At 50.4% G+C, this 21,585-nt stretch overlaps 1 protein-coding gene and 1 long non-coding RNA gene across 4 annotated transcripts; one reads left to right on the forward strand and one right to left on the reverse strand.

Moving 5' to 3' along the window:
- Positions 1-6,439: 6,439 nt before the first annotated feature.
- On the reverse strand, positions 6,440-19,600 carry LOC120382867 (zinc finger protein 271-like). 3 transcript variants are annotated; one of them, XM_039500301.1, is made up of 3 exons: positions 15,218-15,271; positions 9,345-9,458; positions 6,440-9,017 (listed from the first exon to the last, which is right to left on the reverse strand). In XM_039500301.1, exons 1-3 carry the CDS (start codon positions 15,249-15,251, stop codon positions 6,988-6,990), a joined length of 2,178 nt encoding a protein of 725 aa, XP_039356235.1. In that variant the 5' UTR covers positions 15,252-15,271; the 3' UTR covers positions 6,440-6,987. The 3 variants fall into 3 exon arrangements, with proteins under 3 accessions (XP_039356235.1, XP_039356234.1, XP_039356236.1); XM_039500300.1 differs by having other exon boundaries at positions 6,441-9,020; XM_039500302.1 differs by lacking the exons at positions 6,440-9,017; positions 9,345-9,458 and adding exons at positions 15,879-15,966; positions 19,545-19,600 and having other exon boundaries at positions 15,008-15,344.
- A 496-nt stretch (positions 19,601-20,096) lies between these two features.
- Positions 20,097-21,567, forward strand: LOC120382945. Its single transcript, XR_005588286.1, has 3 exons — positions 20,097-20,152; positions 20,912-20,999; positions 21,524-21,567. It is a non-coding gene; the product is annotated as an uncharacterized LOC120382945 (long non-coding RNA).
- The last annotated feature ends 18 nt before the right edge of the window (positions 21,568-21,585 follow it).

Consider the following 21,585-nt stretch of genomic DNA (forward strand, 5'->3'; position numbering starts at 1 on the left):
GAAAGTAAGCTGGTACGTGCCAGAACGGCACAGCGGCAAGAGCCAGTACGCTGTGCTGGACCGCACCGGCTTCCTCGGCGAGGATTTAAAGGGCTAAGAGCTCCGGCGGCTGCGGGGAGCCCAGAGCCCTTTAAATCCCTCCTCTCCTCCCACCGCAGCTCCAGCAACCGGGCTGGGGCTGGGAATTAAAGAGCTCGGTGCTCCCCATAGCGGAAGGAGCTCCGGGCCCTTCAAATCTCGGCCCCAGCCTGGCAATGCTCTGGCTCCCTGTAGCTGCGGGAGCTCCAGGCCCTTTAAATCCACACCCGAACCCGGCTGCCAGAGCTGCGGGGGAATTTAAAGGGCTCTGGGCTCCCTGTAGCCGCGACAGCTCTGAGCCCTTTAATTCACAGCCCCAGCCTGGCTTCCAGAGCTGCGGGGGGGGGGGGTATTTAAAGGGCTCTGGGCTCCCCACAGCCATGGGATCTCTGAAGCAGAGATGAAAATAAGCCATTACGGTCCAGTACAGCGTACCAGGAAGAGCCAATATGCCGTGCCGGACCGCACCGACTTCCTCGGCAGGGATTTGAACGGCTCAGAGCTCTGGTGGTTGCAGGGAGCCCAGAGCCCTTTAATTTTCCCCCGCAGCTCTGGCAGCCGGGCTGGGGCCAGATTTAAAGGGCTCGGTGCTCCCCGCAGCTGTGGGAGCTCCGGGCCCTTTAAATCCACACACGAATCCGGCTGCCGGAGCTGCGGGGGGAAATTTAAAGGCCTTGGGGCTCCGCGCCAGCCTGAACCCTGGGCCCTTTAATTTGCCCCTGAGCCCAGGGTTGATTTAAAGGCCCTGGGGCTCCCAGCCACAGCCGATGCTCCAGGACCTTTAAATCTTGAGGCCCACCTCTTCCGGTTGAGGCCACGCCCCCTCAGGATTCCAGCAGTACCGGTAAGTCCTGGAAGTTACTTTCACCCCTGCTGTGAGTCCTTTAAATTCCAGCCCCAACCCAGCTGCTGGAGCTGCGAGGGGAATTTAAAGGGCTCTGGGCTCCCTACAGCTGCCGGAGCTCTGAGCCCTTTAAATCCCCGCTGAGGAAGACGGTGCGGTCTGGCACGGCGTACTGGCTCTGGCTGGTACTCCGTACTGGCCTGTACCGGCTTACTTTCACCTCTGGATTAAGTGACGGTCGAGGTCATGAGACGTTCCATAGAGCTCTCTTGGCCGCAGTGCCCATGACGGAAGGTGGTACGTTGTGTTCCGCCATGACATTCATAAACACATCCCATCTTTAAGGTCCATGTCTGCTAGGAACAGAGCGCGTCTGGGTCACGGCCCTGACTAAGTCGAGCATGTTAGAACCATTAACCACAGAGCCTTTGAACACAAAAGCCCCTTTATCATTCCATGAAGAGAGATTTGTAGCCTGGCCCAGCTTCTTTAGCAATACGAATGCATTTTTCTTAGAACGCTTCTTCACGTTATCCAGCACCTGCTGATCAACAGAGTGTGAGGTCTTTGGTGTTTCTTGGGGGTTTCAGTTACATTCAGTCTCTGTTCTGGTAGAAACAGACTGATTTTCACTTTCTCCGCATCGCTCGGCTTCACGTACATTAGGCACCTTTGAAGCTCAGCGCTGTAAGGTTTAGCCTTTTAGTATTCGGCTCAGTCGGTTCTTTGAAGAACAGACTTGTTTCAGCATCCAGTAAGTGAGTTGTGGTCGGTCGTTAGGCCCCCTGAGGATACAGAGGTCACCAGTGTTCTGAGCGAAGCGTCAGATTTTTCCCAACTCTCTTTAGAATGCCGTTCTTTTAGCCCCCGCCCCCCCCCGCCCTCCGGGGACACAGTGTCCATCAGTTTTCTGAATGAACCATCAATCTGTTCCCAGATACTAGAATATAGGGGAGCGGTGACGAGCTTATGGTTTTGGGAGAATGGTTTGTCAGTCCTTGGTGTTTTATTCACAACCCCTCGAGCGCGTTCTCCGGGTTTGTGAATGTGGGTGTTTTCTCAGGGTTTGCTGTGGCAGTGGCCGCTGAGGAACTGGAGTTGTGGTTGTTGTTTACCAGAGTCTTGTTTTGCCCTTGGGTTTGACGGATATGAGGTTTGGACTGCCCAGATGCTTCATCTGCACTCTTGTGCTGTTTTGCGTTGTTAAAAGTCTCATAGCAGATTCCTGGTTCTTTGGCAGTTCTGGGGGAGGTGTCCTTGTAGCACGGACTAAGCATTGTCAGAAAAGTTGCCCATGCCTATGGGGGGGTGGGGGGAACCATTTTACAAACTTACAATGAACTTTACCATTTTTCTCACCCACACCTATGTATTCACTTCAAATACAAAACCTCACAGAACAACCCAACCAATAAGCAAAATATATTTACTGGACTTCTTCCATCCATCAGTCACTGATGCTGGTGAATTTTCCCTTTCAGCTGTCTCGTTCCCTTTTCTTCTGAGCTTGTTTTCCCTTTGCTCTAAGGATCTCTCAAGTTTTCACCATACTGTGGAGCAAACAGCATTATTATAAAACACATGAAACCATCTTGTAAACTTAAAAACTAAATATTCATTAGGGTGTTTTTCTGTTTGAAAAGTCACAGCTTTAAAACAAATCATCCAGTTCAGGCTGTATGAGAAACACAGGTTTTGAGTTTATTTCTACCACTTAAAACATAAACCAAAAAACAAACAAACAACAACAAAAACCTCAAAAACATTTTTTTAAAATACATCTCATTTTGCAGAATAAAAACCAAACTGCTTTTAAAATCCATTTTAAACCACATTTTGCACAGGAAAAAACCCTGTTGGTTTGAAACATACCAAGTACTTTTAAAACCCTACACCTATGCCTTGCCCAGACCTCTCTCACACACAAATCAGCAGCTTTAGAAACACACTAAACCAAGTTTGCAGCCATATACTTTTCAATAACCCCCACCTCCCCATGCATTTAAAAGTCAGTTGCAAAAAAGTTCCCTTTCACTAAGGGATCATGTGTTGCAGGCACATGCTTGTTCTGTTCCCCCAATGTGTGTTTGGGCCTTCAGGTTAAAGAACAAGCAAAAATGTTAGTGACTATTACCACCAAATCCCTATACAAACTGTGCAATACTTAAAGTTTTTTAAAACAGTATTAAGCACAACTATAGTTAAAATGGTTTTTACCTTGGCCTGGTGGTGAACTGCAGCTTAAAGTTACTGGGTCCATGCTAAGCAGATCACGCTTCAATGAAGATAGGCACCATTATTTTCCTAAGACAGCCTGGGCAAAGAGTGGCATTATACAATGTATAGTTTCAGAGTTCAAGCCAGCAAGCCCTACCTCCGTCTGCCGACCAGCAGCCTTTCAAGAAAGTTTCTGTTGAAAAGGACAGTCTCCAACAGACCTGAGGTTTTTATACCATCTTAGCCCATTGTTCAAACAGACTTCAGCATAGTAGCTAGCAGGTTAATTTAATCCCCACAGCTCTGAACTAATAGATCCTGAAGGACTTTAGGCACCCTTCCCGCAGCACCCACTGTGGTGATCTGGGGTGGGAGAACCAAGCTGTCTGCACAACAGGGCTTTTTTTTTCTTTTTTCCTTTTTTCTGTAAGTTAAAATAAATGTTTCTGTGGGGCCTTCTTAGAGTATTGAACAGTCCCCATTTCCAAGCGGGGGGCCCTTTGCAGATATCAATGAATGTCTTGGGGCTTGGGTTGGTTTTTTTTAAACACGTTTCTTTCATGCTTAAAGTTTGGGGTGGGGGTGTTTTCTAGAAAGCATGTCCCAGAGCATTCGACCAACTCCAGGGCCACATTTAATCTATCCAATAGTGTTCCACCAACTCCTGGGGTCATATTGAAACTGTCTAATTGAGTTCTGCCAACTCCAGCAGTTATATTGAAACTGTCCAATAGCATCTGCGAATTCCTGAGGTTTTATTTCATTTCATATTAATCAGAACTCACCATCCACCTCCACCCACCCCCATCAAATTTAACCCTATGGCAACAAGGGTAAGTAATCGCAGTCACCCTGGCTATTCAGTGAGGGGGGGGGGTTAAGCCCACTCAGTTCAACAGGATAAGTCAACTGTATTGTACTCAAACACAGGTCTGAACAGCCTGTTTGTTTTACTGTAAGCACATTTCTTAGGATTTTCCCCCCACCCACCACAAACATTTCAGCTTTTTGCTGTAAATGGGTGACTTTGACACACAAAACCCACAAGCGCTAGCTTCTCACAAACAATTGATTTTTTATTTAAAAGACATACAGCTCCTTGAAACCAAGGCAAGATGCTTCATTAACACTTCTAGCTCATTTAAGGGCCGAAGGCCTTGGAACAGAAACACGGATAGTCACAAAGCCCTTTTCAATAGGGTTTATTTTTAAATTTACAGCTACCAAGTTTTCTATTGCGTGTTTGTCCCCTCACCATTCTCTAGCTGAATCCTTTTAGATTCCTTACAAATAGTCTTTTCCTTAAGCAGGGATCTGTAACTTTTTGTGCAGACTAGACGGCCAATATCACGCCATGTCGTGGATAAACGACCCCGCATTGTGTTTGGATCAGAATCACACGAGGCCCCTTTATTATGAGCATGCGGGGAGCAGGGACCAGCGAACTGGCTTACCCCTGAATAGAGATTTTTCAACAGGTTTTATAGCAAAAAACCCACAATTCGTGATACACACGTCCTTGTTCACATGATTGCCATAACTGGGGAAATGCTGTGCAAGTGAGTGGAGACCCTGACTGTGTTTTAAAGAAAATGAACCAGAAGGTGCCTCCAATTTTTCCACTCCAGCTGTAAGCAGGTTATTTTCTTTAAAACACAGTCAGGGGCTCCACTCAACTGCACAGCATTGAACAAGGTCCCCCCTTGCGCTAAATGTTCTTGGCTTAGGCACAGACATTGCACAGCAGAACCTCTGGCAATCACGGTGTTTAATCAGCTTTCCAAACCCAGCTCAGCACATAGGCCCCAGAGCTTGTGGTTTATATCCACTGAAGTCCAAGTCACCCAGTCGTGGGGCTGTTGGCCTGGTGCATTTATGACACGGCCCTCGCAATCTTCACAAAGCTTTTCCCTAAGGCATTTCTTAAGGGCAGCATAAACAGCAACGCGTACAATAGTCCGCATGACTTTTTTACGCTCACGATGTGGCACTGGCCCAGTTAGTTCTATGCCAAGCCTCCTCTGAAACACCTCATGGCCATCATCCTCAGAGTCCTCTTCAACAATTTGTATCGGCATTGAGCAAAACCAAGGTGGGCCCGGTTCATCTTCCCTGCTTGATGCAACGCTGTCCAGGGCTTCCAGGCCGTCTAGAAAGGCATTGTCGAGCTGTTGAGAGATTTTCAGAACAGAAACAGTGTAAGCACCCCACTGTTTGTTTTTACACAACCCCCGGTTCCTTACCAGTTAAGAAGCGATTGCTTCTTAATCATTCATTTACCTGTGTGATGTCTTTTCCGTTCACCTTGTCCACTGGTGACTCCCCCCAGCCTCAATCACATTCCACCTCTAAGGGGGTGGACAAAGAGAGGCCACCATGCTCATTGGGGTGTCTCACAAGTAGTTGGGTTTTGGGTTCGGGTTTATCCATCAATGGCTGGGCTGAAGGGCTCCCCTCGGTCGCTCCCTCCTCCTCCTCGGCACTGTCGCTGATGTAGCGCTTTCTCCGTGGATGGTCAAAGACCCTTGGGGCTAAGACAGAGTCTGAAGTTCTCACGGGGATGGTGAAGGAGTCCAGGTTTCCTCTCAGCAGCCTTTCCACAATTTCTAAACCATGTGTCCTTGGTAAGAGATGGCCTTGTCTGTCCGGTGCTGGGATTTATGGGGTAATGGTACTGCACCCTGATTGGCAGAGGGCCTTGGGAGTAGTTCTTAGTGGGGGTCATACGGCCCACTTCTGGACGGGTCACCCTGCCCCAGAATTCTCCCTGATGGGTCAAAATCTCCATGAGAGTCGCACCTAGGGACTGTGCCTGAGATCATGGCCCCCCCGGTGCCAGGCACTGTACATATACATGGTGAGAGACCGTACCGTCCTGAAAGCGTTTCCCATCTAAATCAGAGGAGGCCCCTCCCCTGCTGTCCCCCCTGCCCCGCAGCCTCAGCTCACTGCGCTGCCAGTACTCTGGATGGCGGGGCTGCGAGCTGCTACCAACCAGGCAGTGCGGCTGCGAGATCTGCTGGCCTGCCTTGGTGCTCTAGACTGCACGGCGGTGTGGTTGGCTCCGGCCGGACGGCACGGCTGCCAGTCCTGGTGCTCTGAGCGGCATGGTAAGGAGGTGGGGAGGGGAAGGGTTGGATAAGGGGCAGGAAGTCCCGGGGGGCAGTCAGGGGCCAGGGGCTTAAGCTAGAGAGAAGTTGCGGTCCCGCGCCTGCTGGGGACAGAGAACTCCAGGGCTGAAAGTGCTGGTGTTCTCTGCCCTTGCGGCTTCTCTCCGGCTTCTCTCTTCTCTCTGCATTCATATATTATGTAATATCAAATATGATGTTTTTCGTATTATTTAATGTACAAATACAAAATAAGCCTTGAAAAATTGTTGGCGCCCGCCACATTCTTCTGAAAATATGAACGTGCTACTGGCCACAAAAAGGTTGGGGACCACTGTCATAGACAGTTTACCACAAACTTTCAGGAGACAAACAATGACATTATTACAACCAAGTTTTATCTAAATGTTAATATTCCCTTTTGATCTCTGAATTCACAGAATAGAGCCCTAGACAGGAACCATTGATTTCCATTGATAACCTCTAACAAGATACAGCTAAACAAAGACTACTACAGTTACCATCTTCTTCCATGTCTTTAACAATACACGGTTACCTCTCGAAGCTCTAGTTTATCTGAGGAGGACACACTTTTCTAACATGTCTCTAAAGGTCTAATCTAGGTCAATTACATGCAATTTCCTTAACACTTCCTGTCTCTGTCAGAGAAGTTTAGATCCTGTGTGGATTCTCTCATGTTTATGAGGTGTGATCTCTGCGTGAAATTTTCCCACGGTCCAATCACTTGTCGGGTCTCTCTTCTGTGTGGATTCTCTGATGTTCAACAAGCTCTGACCTATGCAAGAAACCTTTTCCACAGACTAAACACTTGTGGGGTCTCTCTCCTGTGTGGGTTGCCTGATGTCTAACAAGGTCTGATCTCCGTATGAAACTTTTTCCACAGTCCACACACTTATAGGTTCTTCCTCCTGTGTGGCTTGCCTGATGTTTAATAAGGTCTGGCCTCTGTATGAAACATTTCCCACAGTCCAAGCACTTATGGGGACTCTCTCTTGTGTGGATCCTCTGATGTGTTACAAGATATGATCGCTGTGTGAAACTCTTTCCACAGTCTAAGCATTTATGGGGTCTCTCTCCTGTGTGGACTGCCTGATGACTAACAAGTTCCGACCTCCGCATGTAACTTTTCCCACAGTCCAAGCACTTGTGGGGTCTGTCTCCTGTGTGGATTGCCTGATGATTAACAAGTAGTGACCTCCGTATGAAGCTTTTTCCACAGCCTAAGCACTTATGGGGTCTCTCTCCTGTGTGGACTGCCTGATGCCTAACAAGGTCTGAACGCCGTGTGTAACTTTTCCCACAGTCTGAGCACTTATGGGGTCGCTCTCCTGTGTGGATTATCTGATGTTTAACAAGCTCTGACCTACGCAAGAAACCTTTTCCACAGACTAAACACTTGTGGGGTCTCTCTCCTGTGTGGGTTGCCTGATGTCTAACAAGGTCTGATCTCCGTATGAAACTTTTTCCACAGTCCAAACACTTATGGGTTCTCTCTCCTGTGTGGCTTGCCTGATGTTTAATAAGGTCTGGCCTCTGTATGAAACATTTCCCACAGTCCAAGCACTTATGGGGACTCTCTCCTGTGTGGATCCTCTGATGTGCTACAAGATATGATCGCTGTGTGAAACTCTTTCCACAGTCTAAGCATTTATGGGGTCTCTCTCCTGTGTGGACTGCCTGATGATTAACAAGTTCTGACCTCCGCATGTAACTTTTCCCACAGTCCAAGCACTTGTAGGGTCTGTCTCCTATGTGGATTGCCTGATGATTAACAAGTAGTGACCTCCGTATGAAGCCTTTTCCACAGTCTAAGCACTTATGGGGTCTCTCTCCTGTGTGGATTGCCTGATGCCTAACAAGGTCTGAACGCCGTGTGTAACTTTTCCCACAGTCTGAGCACTTATGGGGTCGCTCTCCCGTGTGGATTCTCTGATGTTTAACAAGCTCTGACCTCCATATGAAACTTTTCCCACAGTCCAAGCACTTGTGGGGTCTCTCTCCTGTGTGGATCCTCTGATGTGTTACAAGATATGATCGCTGTGTGAAACCCTTTCCACAGTGCAAGCACTTATGGGGTCTCTCTCCTGTGTGGATTCTCTGATGTCTAACAAGCTCTGACCTCCGTATGTAACTTTTCCCACAGTCCAAGCACTTATGGGGTCTCTCTCCTGTGTGGAATGTCTGATGTTTAACAAGGTCTGATGTATTTCTGAAACTTTTCCTACAGCTCAAGCACTTTTGGTGTCTCTCTCCTGTGTGGTTTATCTGATGTGTAATTAGTGCTGAATTCAAACAGTTCCCACCCTCGAGGCATTGATAGGATTTCTCTCCTATGGGACTTTTACCATGGTTATTAATGTCTGAGCAGATATTGAAGATTTTCGCAGGGACCAAGCATTGAAGAGGTTTCTCTCCCGCATGGATTGTCTGATTTGTAACAAGCTGTGGTCTCACAATGAATCCTTTCCCACACTGCAGGCAGTGGTAGGGTTTCTCTTCCTTGGGATTTGTCCGCTGGGCTGTGGGATCCCTGTCTCCTATCCCACAGTTCATAGATTCATCCACTTTCTTCCCTGGGTGGTTTCCCATCAGCCTCTCTGACCTGTGCCAATTTCCACAAGCTTCTCCCTGTTCCCAGCACTGGGAAAAATTCCCGTCAGCTCTTCCCATAAATGTGCCCTGTGGTTCCACTTCCCCCGGATCTTCCTCATGATGGTTCCCCTCCGCCTCCTCATTGACTCTCTCAGCACCTGCTGGGAGAGAGACAATCCAGACAGGAGTCATTGTGCTGGGGAGAAAGAGGAATAGCACCGAGGGAAAACCCAACACAGGAAAGTTGCAAAGAATCAGCAATTGGATTCTGCTTCCAGATCCCACCCAAACACTCACAGGGTAGAAAGCTGTGAAGGAAACTCCTGCAGCTAACAGGACGGGTGGAAAACAGTGAGCGATACCTGCTGACTGCAGCCCTCCCCTTGTTGACATGAGGAAGAACTGTGGGCTCTTACTTACACCATATTTTTGGGATTCTCCACTTTTGCCTTCATTCCCCAGATGGTTTCTGTGTCTATTCTCACCTGTGCAGGTGCATCTCAGGACCTCTCTTTCCTCACCGGCCTGGAGATCGGGCACCCACGGCTCTTCCCCTCGTTCCAGCTGTGCGATCAGCTCAGGTTTGGGAATGGGAAATCCTATACGCGGGGTGAAATCAGACCAGATCAGGGTGCACGGAGTATTGAGAGACTACTTGTCACAAAGGGCATTCCATGAGCGGAACCTGTCCCCGTGCTGAGGGATAATTCAATTCCAGAGGATGGGAGCAGGGTCACTGAGCCCCCTTGGGAGATGCAGGCAATGTTGGGATATGTACATATATAACCCATATATCCATGTAATATGTTATAGGACTAATGTGCCACAAGTACCCATTCTTTTTATTATCACTAATAAATACTGATTCCCCCTTTGGGTCTTAATATAATCAACCTGTATTCTACTCCACGGCCCTACAATTCTTTGGTGCCATAAGGGTCCCAAATTTGGTGGTCTATTTTCAACTGCTGCCCATCTTATGCAATTTTAAACCAAATTTTCTACATCCTCTCCCACCTTAGACTGTATTCCAATCTGTTTTTCCCTGGAAGAGAGTATTTTCTATTCCGCGGTGGGCCATAGACTGACACAGGTTAATGATCTCTTCTCTTTGAAGTTTCTCAGGTACCCACTTTACCTTGTTTCCTTATTCACTGCAGAACCCCCTTTCATACTCCAGGTTCCCCATCTTTAGGTTCAGCCTCCTGTTTTATGCTGTTAATTCTAGTAATTACCATAACCCCCAAAGGTTCCTGTTTTGCTAATTTAGCTAAAACATCCACTTTATCATTCCAATATTTTTCATCCCCTTCACCCTTGGGATGATTTTTAGTACGTCTTACTTTTAATTTTCCCAGGTGTTCTTTCAACCAATCCTAGATACATTTCCAATTTTCCTTGTGGACCAAATTTCCCCCTCAGCTGTTTCCCAATGGTTCTTTTTCTAAATCCAAATGCAGTGTAACAGTCCCTGTACCACAAAGTCTGAATCCAGACAGACATAAAGGCAAAGTGCAATATTGTTTTGTCTGTTGAAGCAGATCACTAAGGCTACGTCTACACTAAAAACCTCAAAGTGCTCCCACGGCAGCGCTTTGATCTGACAGCGTGGCCACCCGTGAGCGCTCGGGAGAGAGCTCTCCCAGCACTCTATGCAATCCACCTCGACGAGGGGAATAGCAGCGAGCGCCGGGAGCCTGTCTACACTGGCACGTTACAGGGCGGAAACTTGCTGCACTTGGGGAAGGGGGATTTTTCACACCCCAGCGAGCAAGGTACTGCGCTGTAACGCGCCAGTGTAGACATGGCCTAAGAGCTCTAATCTCTGCTACCTGAGCTGAAGTCATGCCCATGGATCCAGAGAGTCTCCCCATTAGCTTGCACAGCAGCTTCACCCATATACTGCTTACGCCTTTCATGGTACGAACGACCATCTGTGAACCAAACCTCTTTTTCTCTAAGGCGTAACGCTTCATCTACTGGGGGGTGCTTCTTCAACTAACGTTGGTTCAGTTGCTGGCAGTGGGCATTCATGCTCTTCTCCTTCCATCAGGAGGAGGAGATATGGGAACAACACTGCTTGTTTGTTATTCTCACAGGTAACATCTCTGCTAGTTAACGTCAAAGCCCTTTGGACCATTCGGGTATTGGAAACTCCTTTCTCCTCCAGTTTTCCTGATCAGATGTAGGTCGGGGAGAGTGAGATATCTGTATGACAACAGGGGCTGTGCCACTAGTCAAAGCAAAAGCCTGAATGGCCCACACAGCAGCTAAACATTCTTTCACAAATTCCAAACCGCTGCTCCATTGGGGTTAATCTTCTAGACAGCTGCGCCACCGGTATTAACTTTCCCTTATCAGGTTGGAAAGAACCCAAATACACAGGAGTGCACAACATCTGCAGCGTAGGCCAAAGGCCTTACCTCTATTACGAGCTTGGCGACAACCATGGGGAGACGGGAGTAGACACAATAAAAGAGGTATAAGAGAAGACATTGTAGGTGGCAATTGGTGCTGGAACTGGAGTTTCAAACTCATCTGATACTGAGACGTTACAAGGAAAAATGTCAGCCTTGGGTAAGATTTTGAGGGCTACACATACACGTGACAACATTTTTGGCACATTACTGAAGCAAGGAATAAGAAGTGTGGAGCTCCAATTAAAGCAAGCCCAAGCCTTGAAAACATCTCTAAATATGAATGTATTTCATAGAATCATAGAATTCAAGATCAGAAGGGACCATTATGATCATCTAGTCTGACCTCCTGCAAGATGCAGGCCACATAAGCTGATCCACCCACTCCTTTAGCAAGTGACCCCTGCCCCATGCTTCGGAGGAAGGCGAAAAACCTCCAGGGCCACTGCCAATCTTCCCTGGAGGAAAATTTCTTCCCGACCCCAAATATGGCGGTCAGCTGAACCCCGAGCATGCGGGCAAGACTCTCCAGCCATACCCTCTGGAAAAAGGTTAAGAATATCATATCATTGACCCATTGTACTATTTACCAGTGTGGCACTTAATTGACCTATTGACTAAACCCGTTATCCTATCATACCATCTCCTCCATAAACTTATCTAGCTTAATCTTAAAGTCATGGAGGTCCTTCGCCCCCACTGTTTCCCTTGGTAGGCTGTTCCAGTATTGCACTCCCCTGATGGTTAGAAACCTTCGTCTAATTTCAAGCCTAAATTTCCTGACTGACAAATTATATCCGTTTGTCCTCGTGTCCACATTAGCACTGAGCTGAAATAATTCCTCTCCTTCCCTGGTATTTATCCCTCTGATATATTTAAAGAGTGCAATCATATCTCCTCTTATCCTTCTTTTGGTTAAGGAAAACAAACTGAGCTCCTCAAGTCTCCTTTCATACGACAGGCCTTCCATTCCTCGGATCATTCTAGTGGCCCTTCTTTGTACCCGTTCCAGTTTGAATTCATCCTTCTCAAACATGGGAGACCAAAACTGCACACAATACTCCAAATGAGGTCTCACCAATGCCTTATATAACGGGACTAGCACCTCCTTATCCCTACTAGAAATACCTCGCCTAATGCATCCCAAGACCGCATTAGCTTTTTTAACGGCCACATCACATTGCCTACTCATAGTCATCCTACGATCAACCAGGACTCCTAGGTCCTTCTCCTCCTCCGTTACTTCCAACTGGTGCGTCCCCAGCTTATAACTAAAATTCTTGTTAGTCATCCCTAAATGCATAACCTTACACTTCTCACTATTGAATTTCATCCTGTTACTAATACTCCAGTTTACAAGGTCATCCAAATCTCCCTGGAGGATATCCCGATCCTTTTCCAAATTGGCAATACCTCCCAACTTGGTGTCATCCGCAAACTTTATCAGCCCACTCCTACTCTTGGTTCCCAGGTCAGCAATAAATAGATTGAATAAAATCGGACCCAAAACCGAACCTTGAGGAACTCCACTGGTAACCCCACTCCAACCTGACAGTTCCCCCTTCAATACTACCCTCTGCAGTCTCCCCTTTAACCAGCTCCTTATCCACCTCTGGATTTTCATTTCGATCCCCATCTTTTCCAGTTTAACCAGTAATTCTTCATGCGGTACCGTATCAAACGCCTTACTGAAATCCAGATATATTAGATCCACCGCATTTCCCTTGTCTAAAAAATCTGTTACTTTCTCAAAGAAGGAGATCAGGTTGGTTTGGCACGATCTACCTTTCGTAAATCCATGCTGTAATCTATCCCAGTTGCCATCGGCCTCATGCTCTGGAACCACTCTCTCTTTTAAGATTTTTTCCATGATTTTGCATACTACAGATGTTAAACTAACAGGCCTGTAGTTGCCTGGGTCACTTTTTTTCCCCTTCTTGAATATAGGAACTACATTAGCTAATCTCCAGTCAAACGGTACAATCCCTGAATTTAGAGATTTATTAATAATTATCGCTAACGGGCTAGCAATATCACTCGCCAATTCCCTTAATATTCTAGGATGAAGATTATCCGGGCCCCCCGATTTACTTCCGTTAAGCTGTTCAAGTTTGGCTTCTACCTCAGATACCGTAATGTCTACCCCCATCTCTTCATTCCCATCGGTCCCTCTACCACTATTCCTTAGCCCTTCATTAGCCTCATTAAAGACCGAGGCAAAATATTCGTTCAGATATTGTGCCATGCCAAGATTATCCCTAATCTCCACTCCGTTTAAAGTTTTAAGCGGTCCCACTTCTTCTTTCTTGGTTTTCTTCCTATTTATATGGCTAAAAAACCTTTTGCTATTGGTTTTAATCCCCTTCGCTAGGTCCATCTCCACCCGTCGCTTTGCCTTTCTCACTGCTTCCCTACACCCTCTGACCTCAATAAGGTAGGTTTCTTTGCTGATCCCTCCCATTTTCCACTCCTGGTACGCTTTCTGTTTTTTCTTAATGACCCCTCTAAGATGCTTGCTCATCCAGCTCGGTCTAAAACTGCTACCTACGAGCCGTTTTCCCTTTCTCGGGATACATGCCTCTGACAACTCCTGCAACTTCAACCTGAAGTAACCCCAGGTGTCATCTGCCTTTAGATCCCTAAATGTGTTAATCCAGTCCACTTCCCTAACTAGTCGCCTTAATTTAGTAAAGTTAGCCCTTTTGAAATCATAAACCCTAGTCTCAGATGCACTATTGATTATCCTCCCATTTATTTTGAAACGAATTAGCTCATGATCACTCGAGCCAAGGTTGTCCCCTACAACCATTTCCTCAACAAGGTCCTCGTTACTCACCAAAATCAGATCTAAAATGGCATCCCCCCTCGTCGGTTCAGCAACCACTTGATGAAGGAATTCATTAGCTATCACGTCTAGGAAAAGCTGAGCCCTATTATTATTACTAGTATTTGTTTCCCAATCTATATCCGGGAAGTTAAAGTCCCCCATGATCAAGCAGTTCCTATTAGTATTTACCTCCTTAAAAACATTAAAGAGCTCTCTATCCGTCTCCAAGCTAGATCCCGGCGGTCTATAGCACACCCCAATCACTATCCCGGGTGAGGCTCTGGTAGTTTTCTTCCCCAATGTGACCATTGCCCAGACAGACTCTGTATTATCCATTGCATTGCTAGTTATTTCATTACATTTCACCTCATTATTGATATACAATGCTACTCCCCCACCTTTACCTTTGCATCGGTCTTTCCTAAACAGCACATACCCTTCCATACCTGTACTCCAGTCATGGCTACCGTTCCACCATGTTTCGGTTATTCCTACGATATCCGGTTTCAATTCTCGGACCAGGAGCTCCAGTTCCTCCATTTTGTTACCTAAGCTTCTCGCATTGGTGAACAAACATCCTAATTTTTCCTGTTGGGCTCCTCTCACTCTTTTCACCCAACTCGGTAGGGACACAGTACTTCCAGTATGACTTGTAGATCTAGTATCCGTCCCCCCCCGCCTTCCTTACACCTAACCGTCCCCCTCTGGCTATATCTGTTGTTATCTTGTTGTTTTCACTCCCAATGTATAAATTTGCCGTGGAGAGCACCAGGACCTCTCCCAACCGTCTCCCCCCAGTGTCTAGTTTAAAGCTCTTTTAATCAGATGAGCCAGCCTCCCTCCTAGAAGTCTACTTCCTTCCCTACTTAGGTGGAGCCCATCCCGTGAGATTTGGTGTGCCTGAAATTAACACAACAGCACTAGCCACACAGTGTGTACAGATGCACACTTATGAGATACACTACTAAGGCCTTGTCTACAGTAGCAAGTTACTGCACTGAAACTTGCTCATGGAGGTGGTTTAGCAGCTCTGTCCCAGTGCTGGTGCACGACCACACTGTCCTGTTAAAGTGCTGCACGGCTTCGACTAACTGAGGGGACGGGAATCGCTTACCCAGCGAGGTCACCGTCTCGTAGTTCTCCTGCATGACGTCCCTGTAGAGGGCTCTCTGAGCGGGGTCCAGCAGAGCCCCCTGCCCCTGGGTGAAATACACAGCCACCTCCTCGAAGGTCACCGGCATCTGAAACAACAAGAGTCCCCCACTCAGCACCTGCTGCCTCAGCCACAATCCCGCTAGTCACAGGAAAGGAAGAAAGAAAAAGAAAACAAACAATCCCGGAAGCTCTGGGAGGGGCAGAGAAGCAGATTCCCACCCACACTCTGCTCAGAGCAGCCAGGAGGCTTCAGGGGGTGGGAGGTGAGAGCTCCTTGTCCCCCCAGCACACAGAGCAGGGCAGGGTCTTCTCATTTCCCACACGCCTCCCAGCTCCAGGCTGATACGGGAAGCCGAGCTCTGAGCTGAGGACAGGGACAGGAATCCCAACAGCTTCCCTTCAAATTTCACAGCAGCCTCAGGTTAGTGGGGTCAGGCTCCAGCACTGGGAGTCTGGTCAGTTTTTCCAGCCCTGCCCAGGGGGTTTGTTTCATATTTGAGAAATGGGGGAAATGTTCCCCCCTCCCCACCGCCAATAGGCCTGCTCAGCATGTTTCTCGCACCCTGTCTCCTCCCTGCCTCTCCCTCCCCGTGCCCAGCCCCTCCCTGAAGATCCCCTACCTGAGCTGGCTCCATCACAGCCATTTCCCTGCCCCGTCTCCTGCACGACAGGACGATCTGGAGTTAAATCTGGACGTGATTCCTCAGCCTGTCGGGGCGAGGGGGGAGGTTACAGAAGGGGCTTCAGTCCATGTCACACCCCGATTCCACCCAGGCTCTCTCCCTGCAGACACACACGTTGGACTCTGCCATGCTGGCAAGAAACCCACTTAGTTTATTAGCACCTAGGCCAGGCCCCTCCTGGCAGAACTGAACCCCCCGGGGCACCATTAAACCCTCCCAGTAACAGCGTCTCTGAGCCAAATGCAGGAAAAAGAGCAGAACCGAAGGAGCCACTTTGGGGGATTCCCCCTGGCACTGTAGTGTCAGCCCCTCTAACTCCCTCTTGGCCCTCCCCTCCCCCCCGAAGTAGTGGGGTGCTTCAGCAAAGTCAGCAACCGGCTTCTCCTGTCTCAGCTCCGCCCCTTGTTCCCAGGAGAGTCAGTCTGCCCAGGGGGTGCAGGGAATGGATCCGGGCAGGGCTGGGAGCTGGGAACCTCCCTCCCCACTTCCTGCTCCTGCTGCCCCTTTTAGTCTGCCCCCCCCTGCTTTTTGCTTGGAGAACTGGCGAGTGCCCCATTGTCATGAGCCTTTGCACTTACTGGCTAGATCACCCACTGCCACTGCTAAGAGGGAGTTGATCCTGATGGAGTCTGTTAGGGCAGCAGCTCTGGGACTCGCAGACATATAGGGAGCCCCTCCCCCTCCAGTACAAACTCATCAGCAGGTCCCGGAAAGGGGCCGTTGGTGCAGCGTCACTTTCCTGCCCAATCCCAGGTCTCTCCTCACCTGCAGGCTGCAGCTCAGGGGCTGGTGTGAGCAGAGCCTGGGGCTGCCCCAGGGGCTGGTTCCAGTCACTGGAACCTGCCCCCTCCCCCAGGGCTGGGCACAGAGGGGGGTGAATGCAGGTCCCCCTGCACAGACTCTGCTGCAAAAGAAGGTCAAAATCTCAGGTCAAAATTCAGAGGGCAGCAACATTTCACCCAGGGAACTGCATTCCAGGGCTGTAATAACATGAGCAGGGAGAGACATGCGCCCGCCTACTCTCCCTTAGCCAGAACTGGAGCCCTTTGGTGGCAGCAGTGATAGCAGACACCTCTGTGTTCTTGGGGAAGCAGGGTGCAGTATCCAGCCTGACTTATGAAAGACTCCCCACCACCCTCTGCTTAAACTAAAACCCATCAGAGGAAAAAAACTTGCAGACAGCAGTGAAGGGCGTTGGGAGACACACCTAGACCCCTCCTGACAAGGGTGACAAGATTAAGAATGGAGAGCAGAGACAACTCCCCTAGCCTCATCTGCATGGAAGATGGGACAGGAAGACATCTCAATTTACATACAGAATGGAGACCAGAGAACCACACTGAATTCTGGGAACAGAAAAAGCAAGGAAGCACTGCATCATGGGAATTTCTGGATGCTATGTCTGCACACACCCAGCTCAGCAATTATCAGACCAATTCTATAAAAGCAGCAAAGAGTCCTGTGGCACCTTATTAGACTAACAGACGTTATGGAGCATGAGCTTTTGTGGGTGAATACCCACTTCGTCGGATGCATGTATTCACCCTTGAAAGCTCATGCTCCAAAACATCTGTTAGTCTATAAGGTGCCACAGGACTCTTTGCTGCTTTTACAGATCCAGACTAACACGGCTACCCCTCTGATACTTGAGACCAATTCTAGTAATGAATATCCAAATAGTGAAGCAACCTAGTTGCATTGTGAGCTCCCTGGCCAAGAGTGATCAGCTCCTTTTGTCTAGTCTAAAGAAAACCCTTGAGTCATCAGCTTACCTATAAACAAATCTAGTGATCTCCCTTTGAACAATTGTATTTTCTCTACAAAAATCCCTACTCACCCTTCAGTCCGTGTTCTGATGCTTAGATCCAAACTCTGCATCAGTTCCACTGGGACTCCATATTCTCTGGAGGGTTTGGCTACACTCGAAACACCAAAGCGTTGCCACGGGAGTGCGACTGCGGCAGCGCTCTGAAGTCTGAGTGTGGTGGCGGCGGCAGCGCTGGGAGAGAGCTCTCCCAGCACTGCACGTACTCCACCTCCCCGTGGGGATTTGCTTACAGCGCTGGGGATTCGCTTACAGTGCTGTAACTTGCTGCGCTCAGGCAGGTGTTGCAGCGCTATAAAGCACCAGTGTAGCCAAGGCCTCACTGATCGTGCTGGGGACTCTGCCTGCCTCCTGCCCTCAGGACCCTCAGCTACCAGCATCATCTGGAAACCCCGATCAGTTCAAGCTTCAGCGAGCGGTATATTAACCTGTAATAATGTAGGTTATGTTGGTTTAGGCTCCTTGTGCAGTTATCACTATTATTCAATAAATAACTTGTATGGTTAAGCTGGTTGCTTCTCTCTCTCTTGCTGAACTTTACTCTTTTGTGTTTTTAGCTTTCCCCATTCACTCTACAGCAACACTTCTCTTACCTAAGCTAAAGCTCCCTGCAGCGCCCAGAATACTGTGGGGTTTGCTCATCAAGTAGGTTACTGCCAGTACAATTGTGTTGTGAGAGTGGGGATAGGGACGTGCTGAATCTGGGACGCATAAGGGTAACAGCTTGAAAGTGCTGCTTGACCCAGTCCATGGGGCCCAGGGGCATATAAGGAGAATCAGCTTGAAAGTGCTGCTTCATCCAGCCCAGTGAGTCCAGAGACATGTAAGGGGTCAGCTTGACAGTGCTGATTGACCCAGTCCGCTCAGACTTGCTCTGTTAACTTATGTGTGGGGATGGGGGTGCTCATCCAGTTTTGGGGCTGGAGAAACCCAGCCCTAGGGAACCGTGGTCCTGCAGGGTAGCTCCATTGGGAGGGGACTTGTAGAAGGGAGAAGTAAGGCTCCATATGAAAACACACATGACACAAGCAGCACATTGGTAGAATTACAGAATCCCCTTCCCCAGAAGAGTAACCCGAATAAATGAGCCTACCCCAAAGTAATGGGCAAATCTGGTAACAGCAGCTAATGCCTGAGCCTCCCTGTCCTGCCCCTGCAGCCTCCAGGGCCAGGCAGGCAGCAGCTGATCCCATTGGCCCAGAACCATCAGTGACTCCAGTCTGACTCCGGTGTGGCTGAGATCTGAATCCTGCCTGGAAATCAGACCTGGGCCGTGGGCAGCCCCCAACACTCAGGAGAGACAGACCCCACCAGCATGGATGTGTCTTTGGCACATGGGGCAGCGGGGAAGATGGGGGTGGATCATCTGGATATTTGCCTTGTAGTTTCTGAGCCCTGTGGGGATAGTCCCCAGCCCCCCATCCTCAGGTTCTCCCTTCCCCAGCCGGTCTCCTCTTGCTCTCAGTCTCCCCACAGCCTCCCCTCCCCCCACACCCACTTTCCCTCCATTGCAGCCTCGTTCCCATCAGTCCCATAATTCCCCCCTGAAGCCCGATCCATCGACCTGCCCCCGATCCTACAAGCCCATCACCCGCTTCCTGTTCCCCCTCCCTGCCCACACCTCCTCCCGCGTGGCTCCCCCCGCCCCGCACACACCGGGGCTGGCGGCAGCTTTCCCGGGCCCAGGGCGGGAATCGCAGCCAGCTCCGCTGGGAGCAGCCTGGGGCCAAACCTCCGCCTGCAGCCCGGGGGTGCCGGGGGTGCCGGGTCTCTCTCACCTTCCCTCCGAGCGGGGCCCCCCGGGGCAGGGGCCGGGGGCTCTGCCCTGGGAGAGGCTCCTGGGGGGGAGCAGCGGGAAGGGCCCTGCTGGAGATTCCCCTCTCCCGGCTGCAGCCAGGGCTCCGGGCTCCCAGCACCAGCCGCCCCCCGGGACTCGGGGATCTTGTAGGGAACCGGGAATCTACCAGCAACCAAGCGTTACTGTAGCGAGTCCACTTCAGTCCCCAGCTCCCTTCTGGGTCCTAGCGATCAGCCCAGTACATTGCAGCATCTCTGGGCGCATGTTACCAGCACTGGGTGACCAGACAGCAAATGTTCAGCGCTAGGACCCAGGAGCGGCCGGGAGGCGGCTCCGGGGAAGCGAGCGCTGGGCTCAGCCCCGGCAGCAGGAAGTGACTCGCAGCCGCTGCGGTGACTCTGGCTCCCAGGCTCCTGGCGAGATCCCCGAGCCCCGGGGGGCGGCTGGTGCTGGGAGCCCGGAGCCCTGGCTGCAGCCGGGAGAGGGGAATCTCCAGCAGGGCCCTTCCCGCTGCTCCCCCCCAGGAGCCTCTCCCAGGGCAGAGCCCCCAGCCCGGCCCCTGCCCCGGGGGCCCCGCTCGGAGGGAAGGTGAGAGAGACCCGCCCCCCCCCGGCACCCCCGGGCTGCAGGGGGCGGAGGCTAAAGAGGTGCCGGGGGTGGGGGCAGGCGGGGGAGCGGGGTGGAGGCAGGAGGCGGGTGCGGGGCGGCGGGGGGCAGGCTGGGATGGGGGCGGGGCGCACTGAAGGGAAGATGGGGCGATGCGGCGGGTTCCGGGGGATTGTGGGGCTTAGGGGAGCGAGGCTGGAATGGGGGAAGATGTGGGGGGGCACTGCGAGGGAAGGGGTGTGTGGGGAGGCGGGAGGGGGACAGAGGCAAAAACCCAGCCCCACAGCCCCCCTCCCCGCTCCCAGTGTGTGTTATTGTCAGACACCCCCGGGCTGGCGGGGTCTGTGTCTCATGAGTTTTGGGGTCTGCCCGGGGCCCTGGTCTGATTTCTGGGCAGGATTCACATCTCAGCCCCACCGGAGTCACTGCTGCTTTGGGCAGGCAGGGAGTGTGGATGGGCCACTGGGCTCAGCCTCTGCCTGCCTGTCCCTGGGGGCTGCTGCAGGAGTCCAGGGCAGCTCGTTCTTCAGGTGATGCCACCAGAGGGCTCCGGCTGTTCCTCAGGGAGAGGAGTTTACAGGGCAGTGCGGGGAAATCCCCCAAAGTGACCCCTTTAGTTCTGCTCTTTTTCTAGCATTTGGCTCAGAGATACTGTTACTGGGAGGGTCTGAAGATCCTGGGGGGAATCGGGAGGTGACATGGACTGAAGCCCCTTCTGTAACCTCCCCCATCGCCCGACAGGCTGAGGAATCACGTTAATCTTTCGATCCAGATGGGCCCGTCTTCCAGGACGCAGGAAAGGGAAATGTCTGTGACGGAGCCAGCTTGGGTAGGGGATTTTCAGGGAGCTCCTGGGGGTGGGGGGAGGAAAGACACCGGGTGTGAGAAACCTGCTGATTTTCTGAGTGGGCCCATTGGTGATGGGGGACGGGAGACGGTACATTTCCCCATTTCTCAAACAGGATACAACCCCCTTACACAGGGCTGGGAACATTTTCAAGGCTCCCAGTGCTGGAGTGAGACCCCACTAGCCTGAGGCTGCTGTGAAATATGCAAGGAAGCTGTTGGGATTCCTGTCCCTGTCCCTGGCTCAGAGCTCTGCTTCCGTATCAGCCTGTGGCTGGCAGGTGTGTGGGAAATGAGAAGACCCTGCCCTGCTCCGTGTGCTGGGGGGACAAGAAGCTCTCATCTTCTCTCACCCGCTGAAGCCTCCTGGCTGCTCTGAGCAGCGTGGGGTGGGATTCTGTAACTGTGGCCCTCCCAGAGCTTCCATTTCTTTATCCTTCCTCCCACGTGACTAGTGGGATTGTGGCTGGGACAGCAGATAATGACCGGGGCCTTTTGGTGTTTCAGATGCCGGTGACCTTTGAGGAGGTGGCTGTGTATTTCACCCAGGAGCAGGGGGCTCTGCTGGA

The sequence above is a fragment of the Mauremys reevesii genome, linkage group 15 (genome assembly GCF_016161935.1).
Source record: "Mauremys reevesii isolate NIE-2019 linkage group 15, ASM1616193v1, whole genome shotgun sequence".
Taxonomy (NCBI): domain Eukaryota; kingdom Metazoa; phylum Chordata; order Testudines; family Geoemydidae; genus Mauremys; species Mauremys reevesii.